General features: G+C 45.0%; 1 protein-coding gene across 2 annotated transcripts in view; it reads right to left on the reverse strand.

The window, feature by feature from the left end:
* Window positions 1-14,057, reverse strand: part of LOC140718912 (NT-3 growth factor receptor-like) — an 878,600-nt gene that overhangs the window by 427,261 nt on the left and 437,282 nt on the right. For both annotated transcript variants that reach the window (XM_073033211.1, XM_073033212.1), the window contains exon 6: window positions 629-771. In XM_073033211.1, the coding sequence (XP_072889312.1) occupies window positions 629-771 (143 nt within the window). The remainder of the gene's footprint in view (window positions 1-628; window positions 772-14,057) is intronic.

The following is a 14,057-nucleotide window of genomic DNA, read 5'->3' on the forward strand; positions in this document are numbered from 1 at the left end:
TGGGCTGTAGGGCCTGATGCTGTGCTGTAGCGCTCTATGACTCTATATGTTTGCTGCACGGCTCTTAATCACAAACCAATCCTGTCTTTATTTGTAAACTTTTACTTTTTGCCCTAGAGCACAATTGCCAACACGCTTCTCTGGGTCCAAATAATTCTTGCTGCATAGATTTGAGCAGGGAAAGTGATATGAGCTGTGGGTCAATGGGTATACTCATACCTCTGAGTAATTGCTCAGTGCATTGTAGCTATAAGCCTCACTCCCAAGACATAATCAGAAAAGCTAAGCTGGCACTCCAGAGTGGTTGCATTATCAAGATTGCTAAAATGACAGCTTGACCCAGGGAGTTCAGTTCTCCCCCCTCCCCTCTCAGTTTAGAGTAAAATAATCTGATGCTATTTCAAGAGTGGTCAGGGAAATTCTAACAGTTGCCTTGGTAAATAATAATTGTTCCCGTAACATCATGAAAACAAGATTATCTGATCATTATCTAGTCTGCAGGAAATTGGCACAAATTGGCCAATATTCTTCTATTCTCATAGCCTACACACGCCAAGTACTTCATTGCCTCTTTGGGACATTGCTAGCATGAAAAGTGCTATCAAATGCATGCCTATCTATCTCTTACCTGGTGGATGCCAATGGAGTGTACGTGAGTGACATTCCAATCTACATCAGGGAGTGGGGAGCCTGATCCATTGCAAGTCACCACTGCGTCCTCTCCTGCCTTCACCGACAAGTTACTGTGACTCACGCTGATTTCTGGCAACTCTGTACAGAAAAAGAGTGGGATAAAATCACAATTATATCTGACAATGAGTACTGCTTATGAGTTCAATGGATTTGATGCCAGTTACTAAAAGAGGAAGAGGAGAAAGAGTAAAATTGAATTCCATTAATATAGCATATTTATAGCAAAGACTTAGCACAAGAACTTTATCAAAAATTTTAAATGCTTGGCTAAATGAGGGGATATGTAGGCAATGATACTTATCCAACATGCCAGTCATCTACTGCCGTGATGAGGCTCAGGTTGGAGGAGCAACACCTTATATTCCATCTGGGTAGCCTCCAACAAGATGGCATGAACATCAATTTTTCAAACTTCTAGTAATTGCCCCCACCCCACCTCTCCTTCACCATTCCCCATTCCTGTTTCCCTCTCTCAGCTTATGTCAGACCTGTCCATCACCTCCCTCTGTGCTCCTCTTCCTTGCCTTTCTTCCATGGTCTTCTATTCTCTCCTATCAGATTCCAAACCTTTATCTCTTTCACCAATCAACATCCCAGCTCTTTATATCACACCCTCCCCCTCTCCCAGTTTCATCCATCACCTACTACAGGTGTCCCCACTTTATGAATGTTCGCTTTACGCCACTTTGCTTTTACAAAAGACCTACATTAGTAACCTGTTTTCGCATGACAAAGAGGATTTTCATTTTTACAAAATTTTTTCCCATATAAATTAATGGTTCTTCGCCTTATGCCATTTCGGCTTAAGAAAGGTTTCATAGGAACGCTCTATCTTTGTAAAGGGGCGGCACCTGTACCTTGTCCTCCCCTCCCTCCACATTCTTACTCTGACTTGTCCTCTTATTTTTCCAGTCCTGGTGAAGGGTCTCAGCCCAAAACATCAACCTTTTCATAGATACTGCCTGGCTTGATGAGTTCCTCCAGCAGTTTTGTGTGCGTTGTCCAGTGATATTTAATGGTCACTTGGAGGTGGATTTAATTATGGGAAAAGAAGAGTGTGTATTACTGTGGTGAACTACATATACCTGTCTGGACACGCCCCCTGCTGACTGCTCCTGTGGCTCCTCCCACAGACCCCGGTATAAAGGCGATTGAGGTCTGAGCCCGGCCTCTCTGTCTCCAGGATGTAGTATGGTGGTCAACCACTGCTTGTTCCTTCTTCCAGTCAATAAAAGCTGATATCTCGCCTTTACGTCTCAGAGAGAGTTATTGATGGTGCATCAATTTTATTGACTGGAAGTTTTAAAACATGGAAACCGTTTTACGTCCGGAAAGATTGGATTTGGACCCCCAAGACCCTGAAGCAGCTCTTGCCTTTGAACTCTGGCTTGCATGCTTCCAATCATACCTGGAGGAGGTTTGTGCGACTGACCCCGCTGTTATGCACCGAATTCTCCTCTCGAGGATCACCCCAAAATTTTATTCACTTATCAGAGGCCTGCCGACCTACGAAGGGGCACTGGATGCCCTCAAAAGACAGTACCTGCGGCCGGTGAATACCGTCTACGCAAGACATTGCTTAGCTACCCGACGGCAGCAGCCTGCAGAGTCGAGCGCCCAATTTCTCCGAGCCCTACAGACACTTGTCAGGACTTGTGACTGCAAAACGCTCATGGCGGAACAGCATGTGGAGCTGCTAGTACGAGACGCCTTTGTTACAGGAATTAAGTCAGTGTATGTGCGCCAGCGGCTGCTGGAAAATGCCGATCTTACCTTACTTATAATAGGGACAAATGTGTGTTCGGAACCACCCGACTGGCTATCCTTGGGTATGTCGTGGAAAACGGGGTCATTGGACCTGATCCCGACCGTATGCGCCCTCTGTTAGAACTCTCTCTTCCCACCACTCTCAAAGCCCTCAGATGGTGCCTGGGCTTCTTTTCCTATTACGTCCAATGGGTCCCCCATTACGCAGACAAGGCCCGACCCCTGGTCAAGTCTACCACTTTTCCCCTCTCTGCTGAGGCCTGCGCAGCCTTCAGCTGCATTAAAGGGGACATTGCCAAAGCAACGATGCATGCGGTGGACGAGACCATTCCCTTCCAAGTAGAGAGTGACGCCTCCGATTTCGCGCTTGCCGCTACCCTCAATCAGGTAGGCAGGCCAGTAGCATTCTTTTCTTGTACCCTTCAAGGCTCTGAAATTCGGCACTCCGCGGTGGAGAAAGAAGCCCAGGCCATAGTGGAAGCTATTAGGCACTGGAGGCACTATCTCGCCGGCAAAAGGTTCACCTTGCTGACCGACCAGCGCTCAGTTGCATTCATGTTCAGCAACCAACAGTGGGGCAAAATCAAAAATGATAAAATTTTGCGGTGGAGAATAGAACTCTCCACCTACAACTATGATATCCTGTACCGGCCTGGAAGGCTCAATGAGCCCCCTGATGCTCTATCCCGGGGAGCGTGCGCCAGCGCACAGCTCGACCAGCTATACGCCCTCCATGCACATCTTTGCCACCCGGGGGTCACCTGATTTTACCATTTCGTGAAAGCCCGGAACCTGCCGTACTCCCTGGAGGACATCAGGACGATGACCAGGGACTGCCAAATCTGCGCTGAGTGCAAACCGCACTTCTACCGTCCTGAAACGGCGCAACTTGTCAAGGCCACCCGCCTCTTTGAGCGACTGAGTGTTGACTTTAAGGGCCCCCTTCCCTCCACCGACCGCAATGTCTATTTTCTCAATATTATCGACGAGTACTTGCGGTTCTCCTTTGCCATTCCCTGCCCCGACACCACTGCCACGTCCGTCATAAAAGCCCTGCACCAGCTCTTCACTCTGTTCGGATATCCCTGCTATATCCACAGTGATAGAGGGTCCTCCTCTATGAGTGACGAGCTGCGCCGGTACCTGCTAGCTAGGGACATTGCTACTAGTCGGACCACGAGTTACAATCCCCGGGGAAATGGACAGGTGGAGAGGGAGAATGCCACAGTGTGGAAGGCCACACTTTTAGCCCTTAAGTCAAAAGGGTTGCCGGTCTCTCGATGGCAGGAGGTCCTCCCTGAGGCACTCCACTCTATCCACTCCCTGCTATGTATGTCCACCAATGCCACCCCTCACGAGCGCCTATTCTCTTTTCCCAGGAAGTCTGTCACTGGGACCACCCTACCGGTTTGGCTGACGTCCCCAGGGCCAGTGCTGCTCCAGAAACATGTGAGGAGTAATAAATACTCCCCGCTGTTTGAGAGGGTTCACCTTCTACATGCGAACCCCCAGTATGCCTACGTGGTCTTACCTGATGGGCGGGAGGACACGGTCTCCGTCCTCGACCTGGCGCCCGCAGGAGCAGCAGACCACTACCCCGAACACTCCACGGTAACTATGAACCCTGTACCCGAGGTGACACCGTGCACACCAAGCCCTACACAGACTCCTCACGACACTCATATACCGGGAGTCTCGTACGCGTATATTCCAGGCGCCTCGCACACGCGTGAGGGATCACTGACGCCTAGTGGGCTGACATCTCCAGTTAGGCCGGAACCAGCACAACCTCCGTCTCCGGTGCAATCACCACCGGCACCTGTGCAATCGCCACCACCGACATCTGTGCAATCACCACCTCCGGCACCTGTGCAATCACCACCACCGGCACCTGTGCAATCACCACCACCGGCACCTGTGCAATCATCACCACCGACACCTATGCAATCACCACCACCGGCACCTGTGCAATCACCACCACCGGCACCTGTGCAATCACCACTGGCACCTGTGCAATCACCACCACCGACACCTGTGCAATCACCACCACCGGCACCTGTGCAATCACCACCTCCGGCACCTGTGCAATCACCACCACCGGCATCTGTGCAATCACCACTGGCACCTGTGCAATCACCACCTCTGGCACCTGTGCAATCACCACCACCGGCACCTGTGCAATCACCACCACCGTCTCCGGTGCAATCACCACCGGCACCTGTGCAATCACCACCACCGGCATCTGTGCAATCACCACCGGCACCTGTGCAATCACCACCACCGGCACCTGTGCAATCACCACCACCAGCACCTGTGCAATCACCACCGGCACCTGTGCAATCACCACCACCGGCACCTGTGCAATCACCACCGGCACCTGTGCAATCACCACCACCGGCGTCTGTGCAATCACCACCACCGGCACCTGTGCAATCACCACCAGCACCTGTGCAATCACCACCTCCGGCACCTGTGCAATCACCACCGGCACCTGTGCAATCACCACCACCGGCACCTGTGCAATCACCACCACCGGCGTCTGTGCAATCACCACCACCGGCACCTGTGCAATCACCACCGGCACCTGTGCAATCACCACCTCCGGCACCTGTGCAATCACCACCGGCACCTGTGCAATCACCACCACCGGCACCTGTGCAATCACAGCCGGTGCTACGTAGATCGCAGCGACAGATTCGACCACCTGATAGACTTAACCTGTAAATATACTTGTAAGAAACTTCGCCACATGGGGACTCTCTTTTAAAACAAAGGGGGGTGAATGTGGTGAACTACATATACCTGTCTGGACACGCCCCCTGCTGACTGCTCCTGTGGCTCCTCCCACAGACCCCGGTATAAAGGCAATTGAGGTCTGAGCCCGGCCTCTCTGTCTCCAGGATGTAGTATGGTGGTCAACCACTGCTTGTTCCTTCTTCCAGTCAATAAAAGCCGATATCTCGCCTTTACGTCTCAGAAAGAGTTATTGATGGTGCATCAATTACAAACAGAACAAGTTACTTGTGGAGGGATTTCTGTGTTTCAGGTCTTTGGCAGCTGAAGGCATGACCACCAACAGTGCCAGTGCAAGGAGACAAAGCTGAAGATATCTAGACACCTTGAAAGGCTAAAGGCCAGAGCAGTTTATAGATGTGCATTAGTGATCTGCCAGAGTATGGCTTACAATGTTTAATATACATTTTGACAGGTCCACTGATATAAAGGGTTTAGAAGGATACAGGCAAAGGGGATAAACTTGGATATGCATCTTGTCAGCGTAGGTAAGTTGGCTGATGGGTCTGTTTCGATGCTTGTAACTCTACGGTGTGAAACCAAGGATTGGTTTTAAAATTAAGGCATTGCATTAAAATGAAATTAAAGCTGAGGGTGAGGCGGTCTTACTTTCTAAAGCTCAATCGGAAAAAACTGCAGAAAGTTGTAAACTCAGCCAGCTACATAGTGGACACTAGTCTCCCCACTCCAGGACACCTTCAAAAGGCAGCATCCATCATTAAGCTCCCCCTCCCCACCCCCATCAGCCAGGACATGCCACCTTTTCATTGCTATCATCAGGGAGGAGATACAGGAGCCTGAAGACACACGTTCAATGTTTCAGGAGCAGTGTCTTCTCCTCTGCCATCAGATTCCTGAATGAACAATGAAGCCATGAATATTTCCTCAGTATTTTTTCACTCTCTTCTTCCACAACTTATTTAATTTAATTTTCTTTTCTAACATGTACTTCTTATTGTAATTTATAGTTTTATTATGTATTGCAATGTACTGTTGCCTCTAAACAACAAATTTCACAACATATGCCAGTGATATTAATCAGTGATTCTGATCATGATTCTGAACTTCTCTAGATGCACAGTGGACAGTATCCTGACTGGTTGTATCACAGCCTGGTATGGAAACACCAATGTCCATGAATAGAAAAGCCTATAAAAAGTAGAGGACTTTATATATCTATCTCAGGCAAAGCCCTCCCTATCATTGAGCACATCTACAAGGACCACTGCCACAAGAAAGCAGCATCCATCTTATCCGTCATCAAGGACCTCCATCATCCAGGCCATGCTCTTTACTTGCTGCTACCATTGCAGAGGAGATACAGGAACTTTAGGTCCCACACCAGCATATTCAGTAACAGTTATTACCCTTCAACCATCAAGTTCCTGAACCAGTGTGCATAACTGTACTCACCTGAATCATCTGACTGCGGAAACCATGGACTCACTCTCAAGGAGTCACGTTCTCAATATTACTTATTTACTTATTATTTTCATTAGTACATTGGTAGTTGTCCTGTGGAGGGAGGGGTGGGTGTAGCTTATTCTATTGGTTAGTTTAGAAGCTGCGGCTGCTTTTCCCATTGGTTAGCCACCTTGTGTCCAGTTTCAAATATCCTGGGTATAAACTAGCACATGGAGGGGGCTAGCTCCCTCTTCCCAATGGCATGTATAACCATTGGGATGGTGTGCTCTGTGTGTGCCTTTAACTAAGTATGTTTGTTAAATATTCAACTTTGCAGTTTCTGTAAATTGGGGTACATGAATGTTTAGCCAAATTTTTACTGTTTGCATATAAATGATTAATATACTCATACACAGTCAATGTCTCACCTGCCAGACCCACAAATCTGATTCAATGTTATATTTTGGCACTGTGAGCAGGATATGACTATTTGAGCAGAAATGTATCTCTTTAAAAGGTTATTTAAAAGAGAGGACTCCCTCACCATAAGAGATGAAGAATCCCAGGGTGGACAGATAATTGTGAGGGCTTTGGAAGTTTTCTAACCTAGTGATGGGTTATGGAATGCTGGTATATTGGTCAGACCAGTTAGATTTTGCAGGGTTTGAAATGGGACAGCATATTGTTTCCATCCTCTCTGTTCCCAGGAGAAAGTATAGTTGGCGGGATGCTTTCTGGCTGTTTGCAGTGATTATAAGACATCAATATAAAACAATGACAGGTCTTAAGAATGAATTGGAAGACATAAACCAGCGCTGTATTATTCCAAGAGAATGACTGTTGATGGCCCAGACAAGGGCTGCAAAGTTAGAAGATAAGAATATAGAGATAACTTGCCAGCTAAGGAAGCTACAACATTTAGATGCTGTGCGCCAAGCAGGCTGGCAACTCTGTTAAGGTTGAAGCCGTGATGAGGTGGGGCGATGATCCTACTCTGGGGCTGGGGGATGGAGATATCTGGCTGGATGATGAAAATGAGGGAGAGAAGGTAGCATGGACTCCTCGTTTTAATCCTCAAAAAGATTGCCTTCTCCCCTGCGTATCTGAAACAATACAGGCCAGAGCAGTGACCACGCATTCTCAGATGGGGCACTGACCCGTGGCTTCTTGCTCTAAAGATGGGGAGGCGGAGGAGAATCAGGAATTTATGGGCGATGGTACAATGGGCACCTTAGAGACGTCAGAGATCAGAGAATTCTCTGCTAAGGAAATAGTGGAGTTTATGGGATAGGCACAGCAAATGGCTGGGGAGTCTTTGGCTATATGGTTATCGAGGATATGGGGATGAGCAGGGTACTGGAGTGATTTATCCAACAGAGAGATGGGTGCTTTAGGGAGCCTATCATCCCAACACATGATCAATAATGCCTTGAGAACGCTGATTGCTTCACTTGAGCACAATGTATCACGGTGGGTTCGTGTAACAGCAACAGTTAAACTTAGTACCCCACTCTCACTGAATGGAATTTAAAACCCCAAGTGGAATGGAGCACAATCGAGGACGGGGGCACTAAAGTTCTATGCCAATGGGCTCTTATGACAGAATTATACTGCGATTGTGAATGTGGAATTAACCTTTGGAATGATAGGACAAGTGGTTATTGCAGTGACTTCCCAAATAAAAGGGGTAGTGCTGCCTTTAATAGCACCGGCTGTTGGTCATCCTACTAGTACAGTCATTCAATTATTACAAGGTTTAGAGTATGTAGAAGAGGGTGCATGTAGCCAGGTATGGATGTTGGATAAACAGATGGGGAGCGGGGGATCCCGCATATCCTGTAAAGAAATGTTTTTAATGTAGCTTAAAGTTGGAGTCCTGGGGAGCAGGTAAGTGGGGTTCATACCCCCACCCTCAATGCAATGTCGAGGACGTACTTTCTGGAGAACCAACAAAGGGAGACTGTTGAGAGGGAAGGTTTATTCTTAAAGTCCTCTGCCAGATTCTTCGCTTTCCATTCAGGATGCCCTACAAAGGACCCTGGCTAACATTTGGCAGCAGTGGGAATCAGGGGGTGGTTAGCTCCTTTGCGTCTCATCCTTATAGGGAGGAGGTCATTTGACCTGCATTCCTCTTCCCTGTAAGTAGAACGTGAATGATTTGAATGCAGAGGAATGTGAGGTGTGGACACTCATGTTAGTTTGCTTTTGTGTGTCTGTGTATGTGCATGTGTGTGTGTGTATGAGGGCTTTGCCTTTGAGAGATTCTGTGAATGCATTGGGTGCCTCCCAGTTGGTTCTTTTCTCTCTTCTCAGTTATTCTCTGATAAGTGTGCTACTTCTCTATGAGAAATCAACTGCCAGTTTTACGTTTTTGCGGTTCCATAAAAAGTATTAAAGAAGAGGAGTGCAGCCTAGGCTTTGTGTTTTGTTCTAATCTGTTACTTCGTTTCCTGCTTTCTTAATCTGTTACGTGCTACCTGTTTTCAATGCAATCAGTTTTAGGGATAACTCACATTTCATACTGGCCAGATGAAATTTCAGTTGGTAGGGTAAAATTTTGGGCAACTTTATTCCATGTATGAAGTGCCCATATTTTAGAGGGGCATAAGCATTTGGGAAGCAATTCTAGTAGCTCTGGTGATTTTGTGTTTTCTTAATATCCAGTGACCAATCAATAGCTAGTGCATTTGTATTTCCTTGCAATACAGAATGGTAAAGTGGTGGACGCTGACTTGTGGTAAGAGATCCTATAATACATTATTGGGGATTGCATTTGAGTTTGCACACCAGACCAATGGGTCAGATTACTGAATTTGTATGAGGATTCCTTACAACATTATGGAAGGGGTGCTGCTGATATTGATACCTTTGATAAGGAAAAAGTCTATTGGGGATATTATCTGGTTTCTCAGGTTTTGGCTTTCTGTTCTGGGGGAGCTGAGAGGGAGTAATCTATCGCAGTCAACCACGATCCAGAGTCTGTAAACAGCCTTAAGGGCTTTGGGCCTTAATAGCCCTGGCGGTGTAAGTGCTTTAAGGACTGGTATTTCCCCATGTACCATTTGTTTAATTGGATGGTCCTGACTCTCAGTGTGATTTCCCCACCTGACAGAGTGTTGGTGTAGATGTTGAGTACAGGTGCAAGGTGTAAGGCAGAACAGCATCCTGGGATGGCTGTGACAGATGGTGTTGTGAAGCTGGCCGCTGAATGGCACTTACTGGATATGCAGTTCCCGGTCCTGTCCTTTGTTCCCACAGGGTGGTGCAGTTGATACGTACTGCTGTATGTATGCCACCCCAGTGCCCCGGATGAGGGCCCTGTTTATGCTGGTCGATAAGAGAGCTATCATAGCCTTTCTCAGTTTAGTGCGGTGAGACTGTTGCAGGAACTGATTTCGATGGTCTTGGACTACCTGCTTACAAAAGAAGGTGGAACTTGAGCTGTTATTGTCAAGAATTCTGCCCCTACATTCCTGATGGGTTGGGTAACATCATTCACCTGGTTGATCACATCTGAGAGCTAGTGTATAAGATTAAATGGGGGACCAGCTCATTAGCTATTACACTCCGAGTGGGCTGGAGGGTTTTTGTGTCACAGAGAGGCTGTAGTATGCTGCGAGATGACTGTTGGGTTTACAGAATTGGGTATTGTACACTTGTGTTTTATATATAACTTAAGGAGTTCATGGGAGTCATACTAGTCTGAGGGTTGGATCATCATGACTGCAACTTTCAAGGGGTGGCGAGTCCTGTGGGGGCGTGGCTTATTCTGCCTGTCAAAAATAGCTTTATCATGATTGGTTAGTTTAGAAGCTGCTGTTGCTTTTTCCATTGGTTAGTCACCTGGTGTCCAATTTCAAATATCACAGATATAAAATAGCATATGGAAGGGGCTTGCCCTGTCTTCCTTTGTTTAAGGCAAGCAGTGCACATAACCATTGGGAAGGTATGCTCTGCACTTGCTTTTAACTGAGTATATTTGCTGATACTCAACTTTGTAGTTTCTGTAACTTGGGGAACATGAATGTTTGGTTGAATTTTTATTGTTTGTAAATAAATGATTAATATGCTTATTAGTAGTCAGTGTTTTCTGTCTCACTCGCCAGACCCATGAACCCAATTCAATGTTACAGTTGTTTATCAGCTTTAGTTTGTGTATTTTTTTCATTGATTTGTTTGTATATCTCTGTTCTACTGTGAATGCCCAGAAGAAAATTAATCTCAGGGTGGTATATAGTGAAATATACATCCTCTGATAATAAACTTACTTGGAATTTTTTGAACTATGAACAGATGAAATAAACTCCTGCTTAAACTGCATCAGAAGTCAATGTCTGGGGTCGCTGTGACTGGATGCTGGAAGGAAAGATTTAAATTTGATTTCTCCTTGTTATATGCTAAAATTTGTGATATGAAATGGAAGTTTGAAGACAAAATGCTGTCAGTCTTTAATGTGGGAACGCTTTGAGAAAGTACAGAAAAACTAGTCCACAGCAATGTTTTGATTCTCAGTGTGAGTGCCAGTCTACAGCCTTGAGGGGCGGTAATGGTGGAAAACATATTTGTCTGGAAAAGTACTGGGTTAAAATATACATTATTTTTTGAAGGGATCTTAAAGGGCATAAAAAGGGCCAATTTCTCTAGATAAAATTGAAATCTTCTCTTAGACTGGGTCAAAACTGGTGCTAGGAGTTAGAGACGGAGAGAGAGTGAGATGTTTAGTGATTGATTAATATTATTTTATCTCTTTTGCAACTCTATAAATGATTTTTTATTACTTTTTTACATTTTATTCCTCATATGACTCTAATAAAGTAACTTCTTATGAACTTTAACAGATGCACAGTGCCTCCTTTGTTTTTAGGTATCTCTTATTGTTGAATCAGAAAAGAACATGTATCAAATTTTAAAATATTTTCATTACCGAGGTTAGACTTGGTTTGCACCCATTATAATATTTGAAACTGCAAACCCAGTCCTCAGGACGAAGAGTGAACTGGCACGATAAAAGGACCGAACACTAACAAATGGCCCATACTAAATGGCACATGTCCTCGTAAAAGAGAAAAGCAGAATCCACACAAAGCTGGAAGCAGCAAGCATGGCTTCTGTATTAAAAAAGGGATCAAACAGAGGCAGAGTTCTGTAAGCTTAGTTGCATATCAAAGAATTAGGATAATTTAGATAAAAGCCAGCAAAACAATAGGGATATAATTAAAAGCTGGAGATCCTGCCCAACAAACATCAAAACACATGTCTAATTCAACTCCAATCAATAGATCTAAACACACACACAACTACTGACAGTCCTTCCTACTTCGTCTCCATATGTCTTCCCTTTGGCTAGAACCGAAGGAATCATAGGGGCATACTACAATGCACCAGTGGAACTATATATCATGTTCAGTGCTACAGATCTCAGATAAATTTGTAGGCCATGGCTTTTTACAGAAATGGATCACTCAGTAGTCCCCTGCTGTAAACGATCGTGACAATGGTCATGGATTGAGAATTGGCTAACGGAAAGAAAGCACACAAGAAATGGATCATTGTCAGGTTGCTAGGCATCAGCACTTGGGGCCTAGATTTTCACAATTTATATCAATAATCTGGATAAGGAGACTAAATGTCATATTTCCAAGTTGGCTGACAATAATAGATTAGGTGGATTTGTGAGAAGGGAGGAAGATATAAAGACGCTTCAAGAGAACATGGGAGAACTGAATGAGTGGGCAGGAACATGGTAGTTGGAATATAATATAATAAAATACAAGTTAACCGTTATGGTGCACACACCAGAAAAGAAGACTATTTATTAAATGATGATAGACTGGTTAGTTTTGATATTCAAAGCTTGCACACAAGTTCCTCAGGGTTAACATATAGGTAAAAAAAGCAGTTAAGAGGCAAATCATATTATAAGGGGATCTGAATATATGAGTAAGGAAGACGTGCAATTGAATAGGCTGGGCAGCATGGTAACACAGTGATTTAAATAATACTTTTCAGTTCCAGCTGTAAGATTAGGGTTCAATTCCTGCTACTGACTGCAATCAGTTTGTACATTCAGCCTGTAATTCCATGGATTTTCTCTGGGTATTCCAGTTTCCTCCCACGTCCCAAAGACGTATGAGTTACGATTAGTAAGTTTCAAGCGTGATATGTTGGCACCAGAAGCATGGCTGCCCCCAGTTGTCGGTCATTGACGCAAACAGTGCATTTCATTGTGTGTTCCGATGTTTCTCTGTATGTGTGAAAAGCATAGCTATTCTCTCTTAATCTCTTGCTGAGCACTACAGTGTGGAGGTTTGGGCTCCTTATCTAAAAACAGATACACACACGTGCTTTAGAGGAAGTGCAGTGAAGATTCACTATCGTCTTTCCAAGGATGTTGGGGGTTTGCTGTATGACCAGCAGATACGTAGACTTGGACTAAGTTCTTAGAGTTTAGAATGATGACAGGAGATTGCAAATCCCAGAAAGGTAGTGGCAGATCAGATGTAGGGAGAATATTCCCCATGACTGAGAAGTCTAGAACCAGGTATCACTCTTAAGAGGTAGACTGCTTCAGAAATCTCTTCACTCAGATATGGTGAACCTTTCAAACCCTCTTTCCCAGGGTTCCAACCTTTTTTATGCCATGGACCCTTACCATTAATTGAGGGGTCCACGGACCCCAGGTTGGGAGTCCTTCCTTGCTTTATGCTGAACAACAATGAAGGCTCAGTCATTGTGCTTATTTAAAGCTGAGTTGATAGATCTCTTGGATCAATAGGGAATCAAGAGATATTTTGATAGTGCTCGAAAATAGCACTGAAGTAGAAGAACACCCATTATATTATGAATGGCAGAGCCAGTTTGAAGAGTTAATGATTTCTCTTATTCATATTTCTTAAATTTTTATACAATACCTATTGTACTTTTGTTGTCTCTTTCAGGTTAACTTGTATTTTATCACATTATATTCAAACTTTTGTAGATGTGAAGAGCAGACTATACTGACTGGCTGCATCACAGCTTGGTATAGGAACACCAATACCTTTGAACAGAAAATACCACAGAAGGAAATGGATTTGGCCCAGTACATCATGGTTAAAACCCTCCCAATCATTGAGCATATCTACAAGACATAGGAAATCAACATTCATCATCAGAGATCACCACCACTCAGGCCATGCTCTTTTCTCACTGCTGCCATCAGATAGAAGGTACAAGAGCCTCAAGACTTGCATCAGTAGGTTCAAGAATGGTTATTACTCCTCAACCATTAGGATATTGAACTAAAGGGGATACTACACCCACTTGCCCATCCATTGAGCTGTTCCCACAACCAATGTTCTCACTTTAACGACTCTTTATCTCATTATCTCATGTTCTCGCTATTTATTGCTATTAATTTA

This window comes from Hemitrygon akajei, chromosome 30 (genome assembly GCF_048418815.1).
Source record: "Hemitrygon akajei chromosome 30, sHemAka1.3, whole genome shotgun sequence".
NCBI lineage: Eukaryota > Metazoa > Chordata > Chondrichthyes > Myliobatiformes > Dasyatidae > Hemitrygon > Hemitrygon akajei.